The sequence below is a fragment of the Urocitellus parryii genome, chromosome 5 (assembly GCF_045843805.1).
Source record: "Urocitellus parryii isolate mUroPar1 chromosome 5, mUroPar1.hap1, whole genome shotgun sequence".
Lineage (NCBI taxonomy): Eukaryota > Metazoa > Chordata > Mammalia > Rodentia > Sciuridae > Urocitellus > Urocitellus parryii.
The window spans coordinates 35,711,196-35,725,122 of NC_135535.1; the positions used below are offsets into that span (position 1 = coordinate 35,711,196).

Genomic DNA, 13,927 nt, shown 5'->3' on the forward strand with positions numbered 1-13,927 from the left:
GAAGATTGCTGCCAGTCTCATAATTGCTACGGAAGTAACTATAGCCAGAAGTATTGCTAGAGTGTTATGAATTGAAAAATTTAGGAACCTGGAATGAAAGAGTTTTGTTTTTATCAAAATGAAAGCATATGTCACAAAAAGAAATCCTGGAATCCAAAACCAGCTCTACTACTAATTCTATCATTCTTATTATGAAGCATCCCTCAGTGTGTGGTACATCCACAACATATTTCACACTTTTGCCTTATTTCATGCATGTACATTCTGTTTCTAACCAGACTATGAACTCCTTAAGAAGAACAATCACTATGACATTTATATTCAACAGATTCTTCGCTGAATGCCTTCACTGTAACAGGCACTGTCATTAGCACATATATGGCATTTTTCTTTAAAATGCAGAAAACCCTTCCTTTCGCATCTTATAATTTACTGTATGCCGACAAGGCATTCAGACAATAAACACGTAAGTAGAGGAAACACAGTATGCCCAATAGTGATAAGTGCTATGAGAAAAATAAAGAAATGGAATGAGGACTGGTAATGCTCCAAAAAGCAGAGGTAGTGCACAGCTGTACTCTATAAGAGAGCAGACAATTGTATGTAAAGAACTTCATGATAATGTGAGCAAAAGGAGGTGAGGGAGGATATCTGGGGAAACACATAACAGGAAGAAGCAACTATGCATGCAAAAGCTCTGTATTAGGAGTCGGCCTGGCATATAAAAGCCACATCAAAGCAGCCGATAGGCCTGGAGTGGAGAATGGGAGAGAGGCTAATAGGTGTACAGGGTCTTATCCCTGATTGTGTACTTTTACTTTGAAAGAAATGGAAAGCCAGTAAACGACTGAGGCAGTGGATGCCACACATACTCTGACACATTTCAAAAGGGTCACAGGAGTGCTGGCTCAGTGTGGCCCCAAGGGACACAACAACAGAAGCAAAGGTTCGACTCAGACATTAAAGAGCTTGGAAGTCATCACTTCTATCCTTATAAGCAGCAGCAGCTCAACTAACTGAAAATCAATGACTCCTCTTGGAGCCATCAGCATTCTGCAGTCACAGGGCCACTGCCACTCTGAGATTTAGAGAGGCAGGCAAATCCAGAGTCATGGCAGAGGTGAGCTCACCCAGAGCAGGAACTGTTGACGACAGAAACTGTTAGAAACAATGAACTGGTCATTTTTACCAGTTGCTTTAGATATCACTGCTTAAAAAAAAAAGAAAGAAAGAAAGAAAGAAAGAAAGAAATAAGAAAAATGCTTTCCTAGGACCGGCAAGGCAGCAGTGGGTGGGGTGGGGGTAGTACACATTTTATGAAATATACCCAAAGCATTACACATACAAATACCTACTCTCTCTAAGTGAAAGACTTACCAAAGCCCTATCCCAGAGTTGTGGAAGAAGGACACCTTCTTCTCCAGCCACTTTTAGCCTTCAGGTCCCAACTAGAAGTGGTACACAGAGAAAGCCAAGAAGCACTTGGTGAAGGTCACATCCCAGAGAAGCAGACCTTTAATCATGAGATAACAGAACACCTCTGCCACACTTTATGCCATACCCACAAGGCTCCAGTATAATAAAAGATTGCAGCTAGAGATATGCAAAACATAAATTGAGTCCTTAAGGAAGCTCAAAGGCAAAAAGGGACACAAAACACAAGGATACTAGAGGAATGTGACACTTCTGCCAGCTAAGATTATGGCAGACATTAAATACAGTTCAGTTCCGAGCCACATGAACATAAAACCTTATCTCCTCATCTCCTACTACACTACACACATCACATCTGCCTCAAAATTAAAAAAAATTACAAGCATGCTAAAAGGATGGAAAATAAAAGGTACGAGATCAGCTTAGAGTCTTTTGATGATATTCCAAGTGAAAGATGGTGGTGCTTGGGCCACGGTGGTAGTACTGGAGGTAGTAAAAAAGTGGTCAAGTTCCTGATGTACTTTTGTAGACAGAGCAGAGAGGAATGACTAATGGAATGGATGTGGTGGTGGAAAGGGAAGAGAAGAGGCATAGATGACTCCCAGGTTTGGGGCCACTGCTTCTGGGAAAATGGAGTTGCCATCAGTAAGGTATCAAAGATGGCAAGCAAAGCAGTTGGTTGGTGCACTTGTGGGACACTTAGTTTCAGGAATTCAACTTTTGATGTCTTGAGGGACTTGTGTTATTGGTCATACATTCACTTAACAATAATACTTTGGAATGCCTAGATACTATAGCACTTTTTAAGTGTTAAGAAAGAGACTTAGAGGGGCTGCGGTTGTAGCTCAGTGGTAGAGCATTTGCCTAGCATGCGTGAGGCACTGGGTTCGATCCTTAGCACCACATAAAAATAAATAAATAAAGGTATTGTGTCCATCTACAACTGAGAAAAAAGAAAGAAAAAGAGATTTAGAAATATCTTGAAAACCAAGGAAATGCATAATAACCACTGGAGTAAACAGATGAAGAAATGATTGAACATTTTAATCATGACACAAAAATATCATATTCAAAATCCTAAATAAAAGCAATAACAGTACATAATGCTGAAAAATACCTACAAATTTACAAAATTCTTTCACCTACTCTGGGACAGAGATGCTATTACATTCTGGTATCTGAATATCTTCCAGAGTAATCAAATTTGGCTGGATTCTTGGCTTCCCAGCCTTCCCTGTAGCTAAGTGTGGCCAACAGTGTGTGAGCAAATACAGTACGTGCAAGTTAGGTGACATGCTCCTAATGAGAACTGGTACATCCACAGTTGGTCCTTTCTCCCCCCTCTTCCTGACAGCTGAAGTGCTGATGTGATAATGAAACATCTTGGACCACATGGGCAGGGTGACACCACTGAGATGGCAAGGGAACAAACAAGGAGCACAGATCCTGAAAACCCACGGCGCCATCTTATCAGCTCTGCACTGCCACATGCTTAGATTGTCACATGAAAGAATACAGTTCTATCTAACTTAAGTCCTTGTTATCTCAACACTTTATGACATTAGCTTAACTTGGAATTTAACAAAAATTTTTAATAAATCCTCAAAATAACACCCATGCAAATAACATGCTGAGGATTTTGTTTTATTCCTTGCCATGTATCTGTTTTAAACCACAGGAGAATACATTGGCAACACAAACTTATTCTGCATACTTATATCTTCTAGTGAAGAAAAAACAGTTGGAAAGTATTCTGCCAAAATGACTTGCAAAATATTTTTAGAGCAAGACTTAGGTTCAGACATTCAGTAAACTCTACAGTATTCACTACCTAGAAAAGGCACATGGCAATGATTTTTCAGAAAGAATTGAGGAATTATATGCTATGCCCTAGCTCAACTTTAATGCTTCTACTTTCCATTAAAAATCCCTGCAATCTATTAAGCATTATAAGTACCAACAATTAGTTCCTTGGCTTAAAGAAATGTGTAATCGCTTACTGAACTTCTTGACTTAGTTTGTGCCAATCAGACAAGGATGCCAAAGCTGCTTCTGGGTATCTAGATCTTTGGATATACCTCAATATATATCAGCAGGCCATTTCATACATTTGGAACAGTATTCCACCTTCGGAATTTGAATACCGATATGGAATTATATTGGAATGACGAGAAAAACCCCAGTTCAAATTCTATACAAGCAGCCATAATGTAAAGGGTGAATAAAAACTGACTTATGTAGAACAACACTATTTGGCAATATTTACTGTGATATATTTCTGCACTAAAATGATACCCTTATTTTCATTCAATCATTATCTGGTTTCCATCACCACTTAAATTGCCTAAGCCAGAATAATCCACTGTAACAGCTTTTGACTATTTATTTTTGCTTTAAAAGAAATTAATTTCTATGCTGGCTAATGATTTTGAGATTTGCTAAAATAATTTCCTACACCAAAAGCTTACCAAGGAAGGTCTAATCAATCTTCTCTCTATATAGTGAAAAATCAGTCACTTTGGTTTCCCTAAGTGACTGAAGAATTGTTATTTAACCTCTACAAGGTAGGGGTGACTCTCACAAGCTAGTGTACACACTGACATCTAGAGACACAACTCCAAGATTCAAAGGGAACCTTACCTCCAATGCTTCTGGCAGTTCCTCAGGCAATCCTTAGAAAACAGAAGAGCTAGAACATTCTTACATGAGATGACTTTTATTACCAGATGAAAGATATAGCCAATGTCAGTATCTTAAAATGCGGAAACCAAGCTTTTTCGAAATTGAGATGACACTCAATATTTCTAAAGAACATGAATCCTAATTCTTCAGAAACACGGGAAAACATTTCCCTATTTCAAGTATGCAATGCTGGATGTGCTTCTAAATGGGTTTACTGCACATCTCTTAAAAAATAATGAAAGATATAGGCATTACATAAAAAGGATCTCTTTGTCTGTAATACTAGGTTTTAAGGTAACAAGTAAAAAGGGAAAAAAAAAAGTAGAAAGTTTAACCTGCCTAGGCAAAAGCATAAAATAAAATATTACCTTTAGCTGGGTTTACTTTTATCCCTGACCTATACAGCATCTCCTCATTCTGCCAGTCTCCATTCCTGATCGCGGTCTTGAGTCCATAGAAAACAATTAATGTAGCTGTAGCATAAAAAATCAAGCTCTTGAGAAACCGCTTTTGGACTTTGACATAAAGGGCTCTGGCACCCACTGTAATTAGGAGGCAGAAGCCCATACTAGGAATATACAATACTCGCTCTGCAATTACAAAGCCGACATAGAAAAACAAGTTTGTGGCAGGAATAAAAGGTATTATCAACAAAGATAAAGACAGAACAACAATGTTCTCGGTAGAAGGGAGCTGAGTTCTCTCTGATACATTATTTTTAATGCCATTTTCTACTTTGGATGCAAAGCTGGGCTTAATCTCTGAGTTCCGGTACTCCACATCTGAATGGCAGCTGTGTCCGTTTGCATTCTGCTTGCCATTGGTCACAGCTTTCCCATTGCATTCTCTCTCTATGCTTGGGCTCTTCAATCCGTAGTAGGCGAGGAGGAGGAGTCCAGAATAGAAGGCCACAGTGTGTAGGTTTCTCCAATCACAAATTGTTTTGAGCAGAGGCACAGCATCCATTGACCAGTCAAAGCTGAGAGTATCTGGGCATAGCAACAACCAGAGGTTCTTGGTTGGCAAATAGAAGAAGGTGAGCGTGCGAGCCAGCAGGCTATCGGAATCGGCAGCCGGGTTGTCAGAGTTGGAAAAGCTTGGTGGTTTGTTTCCCATCCAGTATAAGCGGGCCCCCAAAAGGGAGGTCCCCCAGAAAGTTAACAAACTAATGCTGAGAAAGAGAGACAAGTTCTTCCTCTGAAACCAAAAGAGAGGGAGACAAATAAAGATCATTGTCAATACAGCATGGGGACATTTCACTTAACAGTAAGAGATGAAATACATTTTTAAATAGATAGTAAACGCATAGGATCACGGCTCCAGTATGGGACTTCATTTCCATTTCCTTTAAAAGATGCTTGGGGACATATTATCTTTAAAAAAAAATTGGACTATGGAATCCTACTTTGTATACAACATTTATTTGTTTGCTTTCGGTGCCAGGGATCGAACCCAGGGCCTTGTGCATGTGAGGCAAGCACTCTACCAACTGAGCTATATCCTCAGCCTCCCCACCTTTTTATTTATTTTTTAAATTTTTTAGTACTGGAGATTAAACTCAGGGATGCTTAACCACAGAGCCACATCCCTACACCACCACCACCCACTTTTTTTTTTGGGGGGGGGAACAGGGACTTGCTAAGTTGTTAGGGCTTTACTAAAATTGCTGAGGCTGGCCTCAAACTTTTGATCCTCCTGCCTGAGCCTCCCACATCACTGAGGTTACAGGCATGGTCTGTATGCAACTTTGGGTACCTTTTGTTGTTGTTGTTTTCTAACTCCAATAGCCAAAACCTCTATATATTAACCTCTGAGAAGTGGGCTCAATGTATTACCATCTCAGACTTGGTGGCCAATCAAAAGGAGACCACAACTGGCACAGTACTTTCACTGCATGAGATATAGTAGGTACATAATAGCTGTCTTCTTTAATTTTGTAATGTATATTTTTGGCTGGGGACAAAGAATCATGGCAAAAAATGGAGGGGGGGGGAGGGCATGTCAGGATTCTGCTCAGATCCAAGGCAGTCAGAGCATGTTGTTTTATCTATGCTGGTCTCCATTTCATGGTCTTGAATGCACCTGCAGAATTTATATGCCAGCCTTCCATTGGCTGCCCTGTGGCGTCACTGACATTGGTGGAATCCAACATTTGTAACCCTCCTTATGAATTCTAAGTTTTTCACGACTTCACCTTCATCCCCTTTTACTTCTGTTGTCATTTACTGACTTGCCTATAGGCACATTCACTCTCAATACTCAAACTCAAAATGCCCAAAACAGAACGCTTGACTTCCCACCTTCACCAAACTAATAAAAAGTTCCTACTCCGACCATCCCTACCCTCAGAAAAATGGTAAAACCATGGAACCAGTTTCTCCTTCGGAGCCTCCCTTCCACATACCATTCATTATCAAGCCCTCTCAACCTCTACTTCAAAATTCATTCCAATTCTGCCCATTTCCTTCATCTCTTCTGTCCTCTCTAGTCCAAAATCTAAAAATGGGAGCAACACATATTCTACTTGATGACCTTGACCTTTTTAAACAGACTTTCCCAATGTTAAGTCATTAGTGAGGTCTTGTCCTAAGATCTTGAGATTTTTTTCTCTACCAAAAATTGTTTTCAAAAGATTGTGATTCATTGATAATTTTTTGGTTCACCCCTCCCCCAATTTGGGTAATAATTTCCCTTTTTGCTTCCATAATTACTTTAGGAGACATAATTCTGAGTACAAAAGAAGTGAAGGGGTAGGAATTTAGAAGACAAAAATTCAGAAAGATAAAAATGAGAAATAAAATTGTTCACAAGTTTTCTAAGAAATAGGACTGGATGTTAATCTGATTATAATGCTAAATTCATAACATTACCTATCTTAGTGTTTTACAAATACTTTTGCTTGACATAAATCCATACACTAGGTTGCATTTTTAATGGTAGAAGGATTGATCATGTTTGCCCATCATGAATCTTTAACTTCTAGGTCTGTCTTAGCAAATTGATATGGTGCATATTTTCATTACAACCTAAGAAGAACTAACGCAAACCATTCAGTTGCTCTTTTGAAATTCTACCCAAGAAAAGCCCAAGAATTTCTTAATTTCAGAAAACAAAAATAAAATGTCACAAAACCATACTTTAGAAATTCTATCTTGGTCAACTCAATTAGTCATATAATTGAGCACTTTTAGATTACACAAGGGAAAAATGTACCATTTGATAAAAATCAATGAGATACACTATCACAGGTCATAGAACACTGATCTCAAAAAAATCAAGTTCTACCTGGGCATGGTTGTGCAGGCCTATAATCAGAGCAGCTCCAGAGGCTGAGACAGGAGAATCACAAGCTCAAGACCAGCCTCAGCAACTAAGCCAGGCCCTAAGCAACTTAGCAAAACTCTGTATCAAAATAAAATATAAATAAAAAGGGCTGGGGAATGGCTCAGTGATTAAGTACTCCTGGGTTCAATCCCCAGTATACTCCCTCAAAAAAAAAAAAAAAATCAAACTCTGAATTTGGACCAAAAAGCCATTTTTCAAAGTGTGAACAAGACAGTTCTATTATTATACCTTGTGGATACCTTGTGGTGGCAGTGAGTGGAGAGGCAAGGAGGAAAAGAAAAAGCATTACAAAAACACTGGCAATCAGGAAAGGCAAAAGCTCCACTTGGGAAAGGTCAATGTGGTCCAGTTCTTCCTAGTCCTGAAACGCTAGATGAAGTCGGCCATAATAATGAGACAATTTGATTTTATTTCCCAAAACAGAACCTGCCTAACCTTTCCTCAGGCAAAACTACTTTATTAATTTTTAACAAAACATCTTTAATCCTTTATTAAATTTTAATAATCATCAAAATGAAACACTGGGATTGAAGATGTGTTTGAAATCATTATAGTGATTATAATGATGAAATAATATGAAAATACAGTGAACTACAAAACAAAGATTTGAGTAATGAAAACTTCTTAATGAAAATATATAAAAGTCTAAGTTTATTAAGAGTCGACATCATGTAAAACCACATGACAATTTATAGAAAAGAATGGGAATTTATTTTCCATGTAAGTATACTATGTAAAAATACACTCTATCATCATGTATATCTGAAAAGAACAAATGAAAAAAAATTGCAGGTAGATACAGGAAATGTTATATATCTTTATGTATATGGTGATTTCATACATATATGTATATTTGAATTTATATGTACATATATATGAAATCATGTTAAATACTTGAGACTTATGTACTGTATTCAATGTATATTAGACTTCAATAATTTTTATTTAAATACTTATTTTTTAGTTATAGTTGGACACAATACCTTCATTTTATTTATTTATATGTGGTGCTGAGGATTGAACCCAGGGCCTCGAATGTGCTAGGCGAGCACTCTACTGCTGAGCCCAGCCCCAACAAAATAATTTTTAATAATGGAAAATGAAAAACAATGTTTAAAGAGTAAGAAAATAAATATTACCCATTATTAAAAAAAACAAAAATGATATAAAATGAACATAGGTAATAAAATGCTAATATTTACTAGTATAATACTTTATATTTGAAAACACTTCAAAAACAGTTTTCCATTTCAACAGACATAATATTTAAGATGAATAGGTACTAAAAGTTCTGAAACTAAATTTTCACATCCATTCATTCTAACTGAATGGTGAGATCTATAAGGATTATAAGATCTATTAAGGATTATAAATGCCACTATTAAAGGGAAACTAAACCAGTGAGTAAGGTTGATGTTAAAATGTTTCCAATAGAAGAGACTCTAAGCCCTGTGATGTACTGTAGTAACCTGTAATATTAGCCTAAATTTTAAATTGCAATTTCCATATCTATTTAATGTCCTCTCATAAAATTTCATAAAATTCATCACCTATAAAAACAGGGATTCTGGTAACCCAATCTCTCTAATCCCATTCACACATCCTACAATCTTTCTTTTCTTGCATCTTGTTTTTAAGGCATTAAAAAGGTTTAGTTTCCAACTTAGTCATATATTCTAACCCATGAATTAAATTAACAAACTTTTATTGAGCAGAGACCAGGAGCTAATTAACCACATGGTTTGCCTTGACATCTTTTGTGCTTGTTGGTGTATCAAACTGATCCAGCACTGGCTTTCCTGAGGTGAGCACATCAAAGATGTATGGACATTCCAAAAAGTGGATAAGAAAGACTTGAAAGTTAAAAAGGTGCAAAAGCCAAACAAAGGTGAGATTTCAAAGTGTGGCGAACTTCAAAATGACCCAAGTACAACTTTTGACAAGGAGTAATGTTGTGGTATGAACTGATAAATACAATCAATAAGAGTGTAAGTTATTGGTAAAAAGTAAAAAGTTATTAGTAAAAAGTAAGTTATTAGTAAAAACTACAGATTACAGAGATAAGATTTTGATAAATGAGATAAGACTATTTATAAAGCAAGAACTGTCACAGACAGGCCTAAGACTCCACTTTGCTGCCTTGTATAAAAAACGGTTGCAAGAGCTGTTTCTGAGAAACTGAAATGAAAGCTGTTTTCTTATAAAAATTGTCTTTTTATACTTTGTACCCCACAAATTGTACCCTACTCAGGATGCAGTGGTGGTCTTGGTGAGCTACATCCTGGGTTTGAAGGCCCCTCTGCATCTACATGACTTTGAAGTAAATTCTCGCCCTGCTGACCTCCACCCAAATTCAGGATATGACTGTCTAGCACCTGCTTGAACCCAGGACTGTAGTCAACTGAACTGCAAAGCTAATGCTTTTTTTTTTTTTTTTTTTTTTGCTTCTGCTTATTGCTTGCTTGCTGACTGGAAAATTACAATCCTGCCTAGAGCCCACAGATCCCACTTATTAATGTTTTAATTTCTATGACTGGCTAGATTACATGATGATAAGCAAGTCACTCAGTTGTGGTTTTTGTGCTTATATTCTCCTTGGATAGACCAGGAAGCTGCTGTCCTCCCACAGAGCTTAAGTCTGTGGTGGGTGACAGTCCCTGGCTGAGTAAATAAAGCTCTCTTTTGATTTGAAATTCATACTTAAGAGTGCTTTCTGCATGACTCCCATAACAGTAATAGGTAAAATTACAATTTTTCAGTAACACATCATAATTGTTTCTTTGAACACACTGTTAAGGTTGCTGGGTGTAACAGGTAGTCTTTGACACATGGGATGTAGATTTGTCATAAGAAAGATGAGAAACCCTGTTATTGGAGTTTCACATTCTGCACTGTCTAAAAAAAAAAAAGAAAAACAACTTTGGGAGGAAGGAAAAGAGTCACAGTGTCTTAGATAGCAATTTTTAAATGTGAAGGTCCATCCATATCAATTATAAGTTTTTTTTTAAAAAGTGAATAACTTCTGCTTATTAAAATTTCCATTGGATTCAACTGTTCACAAAGCCGAGAATAATTCCATATCTGTACAAGTCCAGTTCTTAGCACAGACTAAAAAATGTTGTCAGATTCAGACTTTCATTTCACAGTTTTAAGGTGTGTTTTCCTCATTTAAAATAAATAAACCATAATAAAACATAAATAATGCTTTCACCTAGGCTCTGGCACAAATTAAATACTTAAATGTAATAAAAGAGTGTCAGAGTGGCCAGGCTAAAAAGGCACTGAAGCCATGAGAGTAAGTAGAATTCAGGGTTGAAATATCCAAGTCTTATTCCAATACACTGAAGACTGGGTTTCTTTCCAGCATTAAAAAAAAAAAAAAGAATCTCTTAATTATGAAAAACAAAAGCAAAAATAACACTATAGAAAGAAGGAAGTAAAAATAAAAACAGAACTGGATACAGTGGCTCATGCCTGTAATCCCAGCGACTTAGAGATAGGAGAATCACAAAACAGAGGTCAGCCTGGGTAAGTTAGTGAGAGTCTGTCTCAAAATAAAAGACCAAAAGGACTGGATATATTGCTCAGTTGTAAAGTGATCCAGAGTTCAATCTGCAGTATGGGTAAATAAATGAAAAATATATAAAGACATAAAATTCAGAGACTACAATAAACTTCTATGAAGTCACACAATCTCATTAGTTAATAAAAATTAAAAAGTTAAACATTAAATTTATTTCAAAAAGATTGAAATAAAAAATTAGATACTAAGATATAAACAAATATCACTGAAACTGTGTCAAAATAGGAACAATCACTAATTGTTGGGAAAATACAAATTGTACAATTTTAATGGGAAATTTGGAAGTATATAATCAAATAAAATTTTTTTCTCACCCATGATTTGATAATGTGTATCTACTACATATATGCTAGTAAAATCTCTCAAGTCTAAATATAAGACATCTAATGCAAATTTGTTATGAGAAAAAAAAAAGAGCTGGTCATGGTGGTGCATGCCTGCAATCTCAGCAACTTAGGAGGCAAAAGCGGGAGACTGCAAGTTCAAGAACAGCCTCAACATCTTATCAAGGCCCTCTTTTAAAATAAAAATAATTTTAAAAAGACTGGGGGTAGAGTTCACTGGTAGAATGTCCCCAACTTAAATCCCCAGTACCAAGACAAAGAAAAGAAGAAGGAGAAAAAAAAAAGGAAACTGCCAAAAATTTCAATAGTGCATTAGAAATAAGCCATAGACTATCCATATGATTTGAAAGGAAAAAAAAAGGAAAAAACTACATATAACATGAAGATACCACACACACATAGATACTATAGCAATTAGGAGAAATGAACCAAATCATGATTAGTATGAAATCATACTACAAAATATGCATATTATAGAGGTCATTCAAGAAAAAAAATTCACAAATGTATGTGTGTGTGTGTGTGTGTGTGTATGCAAGACATTTTTCCCCAAGTCAAGAACTATACATAAGATGATATCTCTGAGATAGGGATATGGGTTCATGGATAAGAGACAAAACTGTCTTAGAATTTGTGAGTAGCTATATCTATGCACAGCCCTCAAATACACACACACACACATACACACACACAAAAAAAAAAAACCTAAAAAGATCTGACAATACAATGTGTTTAAATTTCTATTTATGTGGTGAAAAACTGTTTGAAACAATATTTACATAATAAGTGAACAAATCTACATTCTAGGTATAGACAGTATCTGATGTCTGGGTTCCTGCACATTTTCTATCTTTGTTATTTATAGTAGCTATTTCAAGTTTCTGACAGTAAAGAAAAAATTATTTTCCACGTCCTAATACTACCTACAATTATTTTGTGATACTTATAATAATTTTGCTAGACAATCCTTCAAGCTGACAAAATTAAATCACACAATGCACACAGGTTGGGCTACAAAATTTCAATATCATGCAAAAGCTTTCTTTTAGATCTAATGTACAAAAACTGGGGACATATCTCTGAAACCCCAGAGGGTACCACAGAGCCTGACATTTGTAGACATTTGAAGAAAGGATTCTTAAACTAACTTTACCCTCAAACTTTTACTTAAGTTAATCCTGCTACATAAAATTTACACTCCCCTTCATGAAGATTCATAAAATAATGATACTGCACAAAACTTCAGTGCACCATTACCATATACTTGACTGTCATCATATAGAAACGGGCCTTTTTACCTGTCCACATATACACACTGTCTCTCAATATCTCCCTTCATAAAAAGCACAGACTGAAGCCATCACATATGTTCCATAGGAACATTTTCCTGACTACAACTTCTTTGTAAAAGCAGAATTAGAACTGGGAAAGTTTTTGCATGCTTAAGAAAAAAAATTCTCATCAAACATATTTCATACCAATTGATGAATGAACAGGGTTTCTTCATGTTTCAGTTCACATATTTTTTCACAAAATGACATTGTGAAAGTCTTAATATTTTAAGTTCCACTATCTTCGTCTTTCTTAAATTCCTTTTTTAAAATAAAGAGGAAAATCAGTCTACTCTCAATATTTTCTAATTATAAAATTCTAGAGTTCTTTTTTTCTCCCCCTCCCTTCTGCTGAGCCATATCACCAGCATTGCTCATTTTTTGAGAGAGGATCTTGCTAAGATGCTTACGGGCCTTACTAAAGTGCTGCTGCTAGACTTGAACTTTTGATCCGCATGCCTCAGTCTCCTGAGTCACCAGAATGACAAGTGTGTGCTATCACACCTGGCTTAGAAGGGTTTTGGGGAAACTGCCCAACATTTAAAAATCAGCCAAGAATATAAGGTTCACAGCTGACAACTTTATTTCTACTCTTTTGACACACTAATGGGAGTAAAATAACAGAGCCAGCGCTTAAGAAGCAAATGATGTGAAACTAATCACAAAACACCAAAATCTTCCCAACGTAGCCCTGAATTACGAAGCAGGAGCTAATGAGAAGACCTCACCGTATTAATTAGTGGTGAGGCCTTTAAAGAGCCCTGTGGATTATCATCTTCTATGGAAGTTTTTGATTAAAGAACTAAAAAACGACTCAAAATACAACTAATTTATCTACAACTGCTCCCCTCTCCATTATTCATGGAAAACTGCCATTGATGATGGCAGTCTCAATTTTGTCTTCAAATCTCAGATTTTCTGGGACATCAATGAAATTGAAAGGAATGTTTTAGTTTCAATGAAAGAAAAATGTAAACATTCTGCCTTGGAGTATTAAAACCATCATGAGACACACGTTTTGGCAAACTAATGAGAATAAATTACTTAAGTGCAAGGCTCATTTAATTCCAAATTAAGCCCTTGGCAATGATAGTAGTTGTAATAATAAAGTAGATAAAAATCAGTATCTGAAAGTTATAAGACTTTTTTCTTGACTATCTAGACATAACAAAAACCTAGCATCATCTATTTTCTATCCACCATTCATT

General features: G+C 36.3%; 1 protein-coding gene across 1 annotated transcript in view; it reads right to left on the reverse strand.

The window, feature by feature from the left end:
* The window catches only part of Tmtc2 (transmembrane O-mannosyltransferase targeting cadherins 2), a 388,543-nt gene that overhangs the window by 181,914 nt on the left and 192,702 nt on the right, over positions 1 to 13,927 (reverse strand). The window contains exon 3 of the mRNA XM_026391430.2: positions 4,485 to 5,313. Coding sequence (XP_026247215.1) covers positions 4,485 to 5,313 — 829 coding nt within the window. The remainder of the gene's footprint in view (positions 1 to 4,484; positions 5,314 to 13,927) is intronic.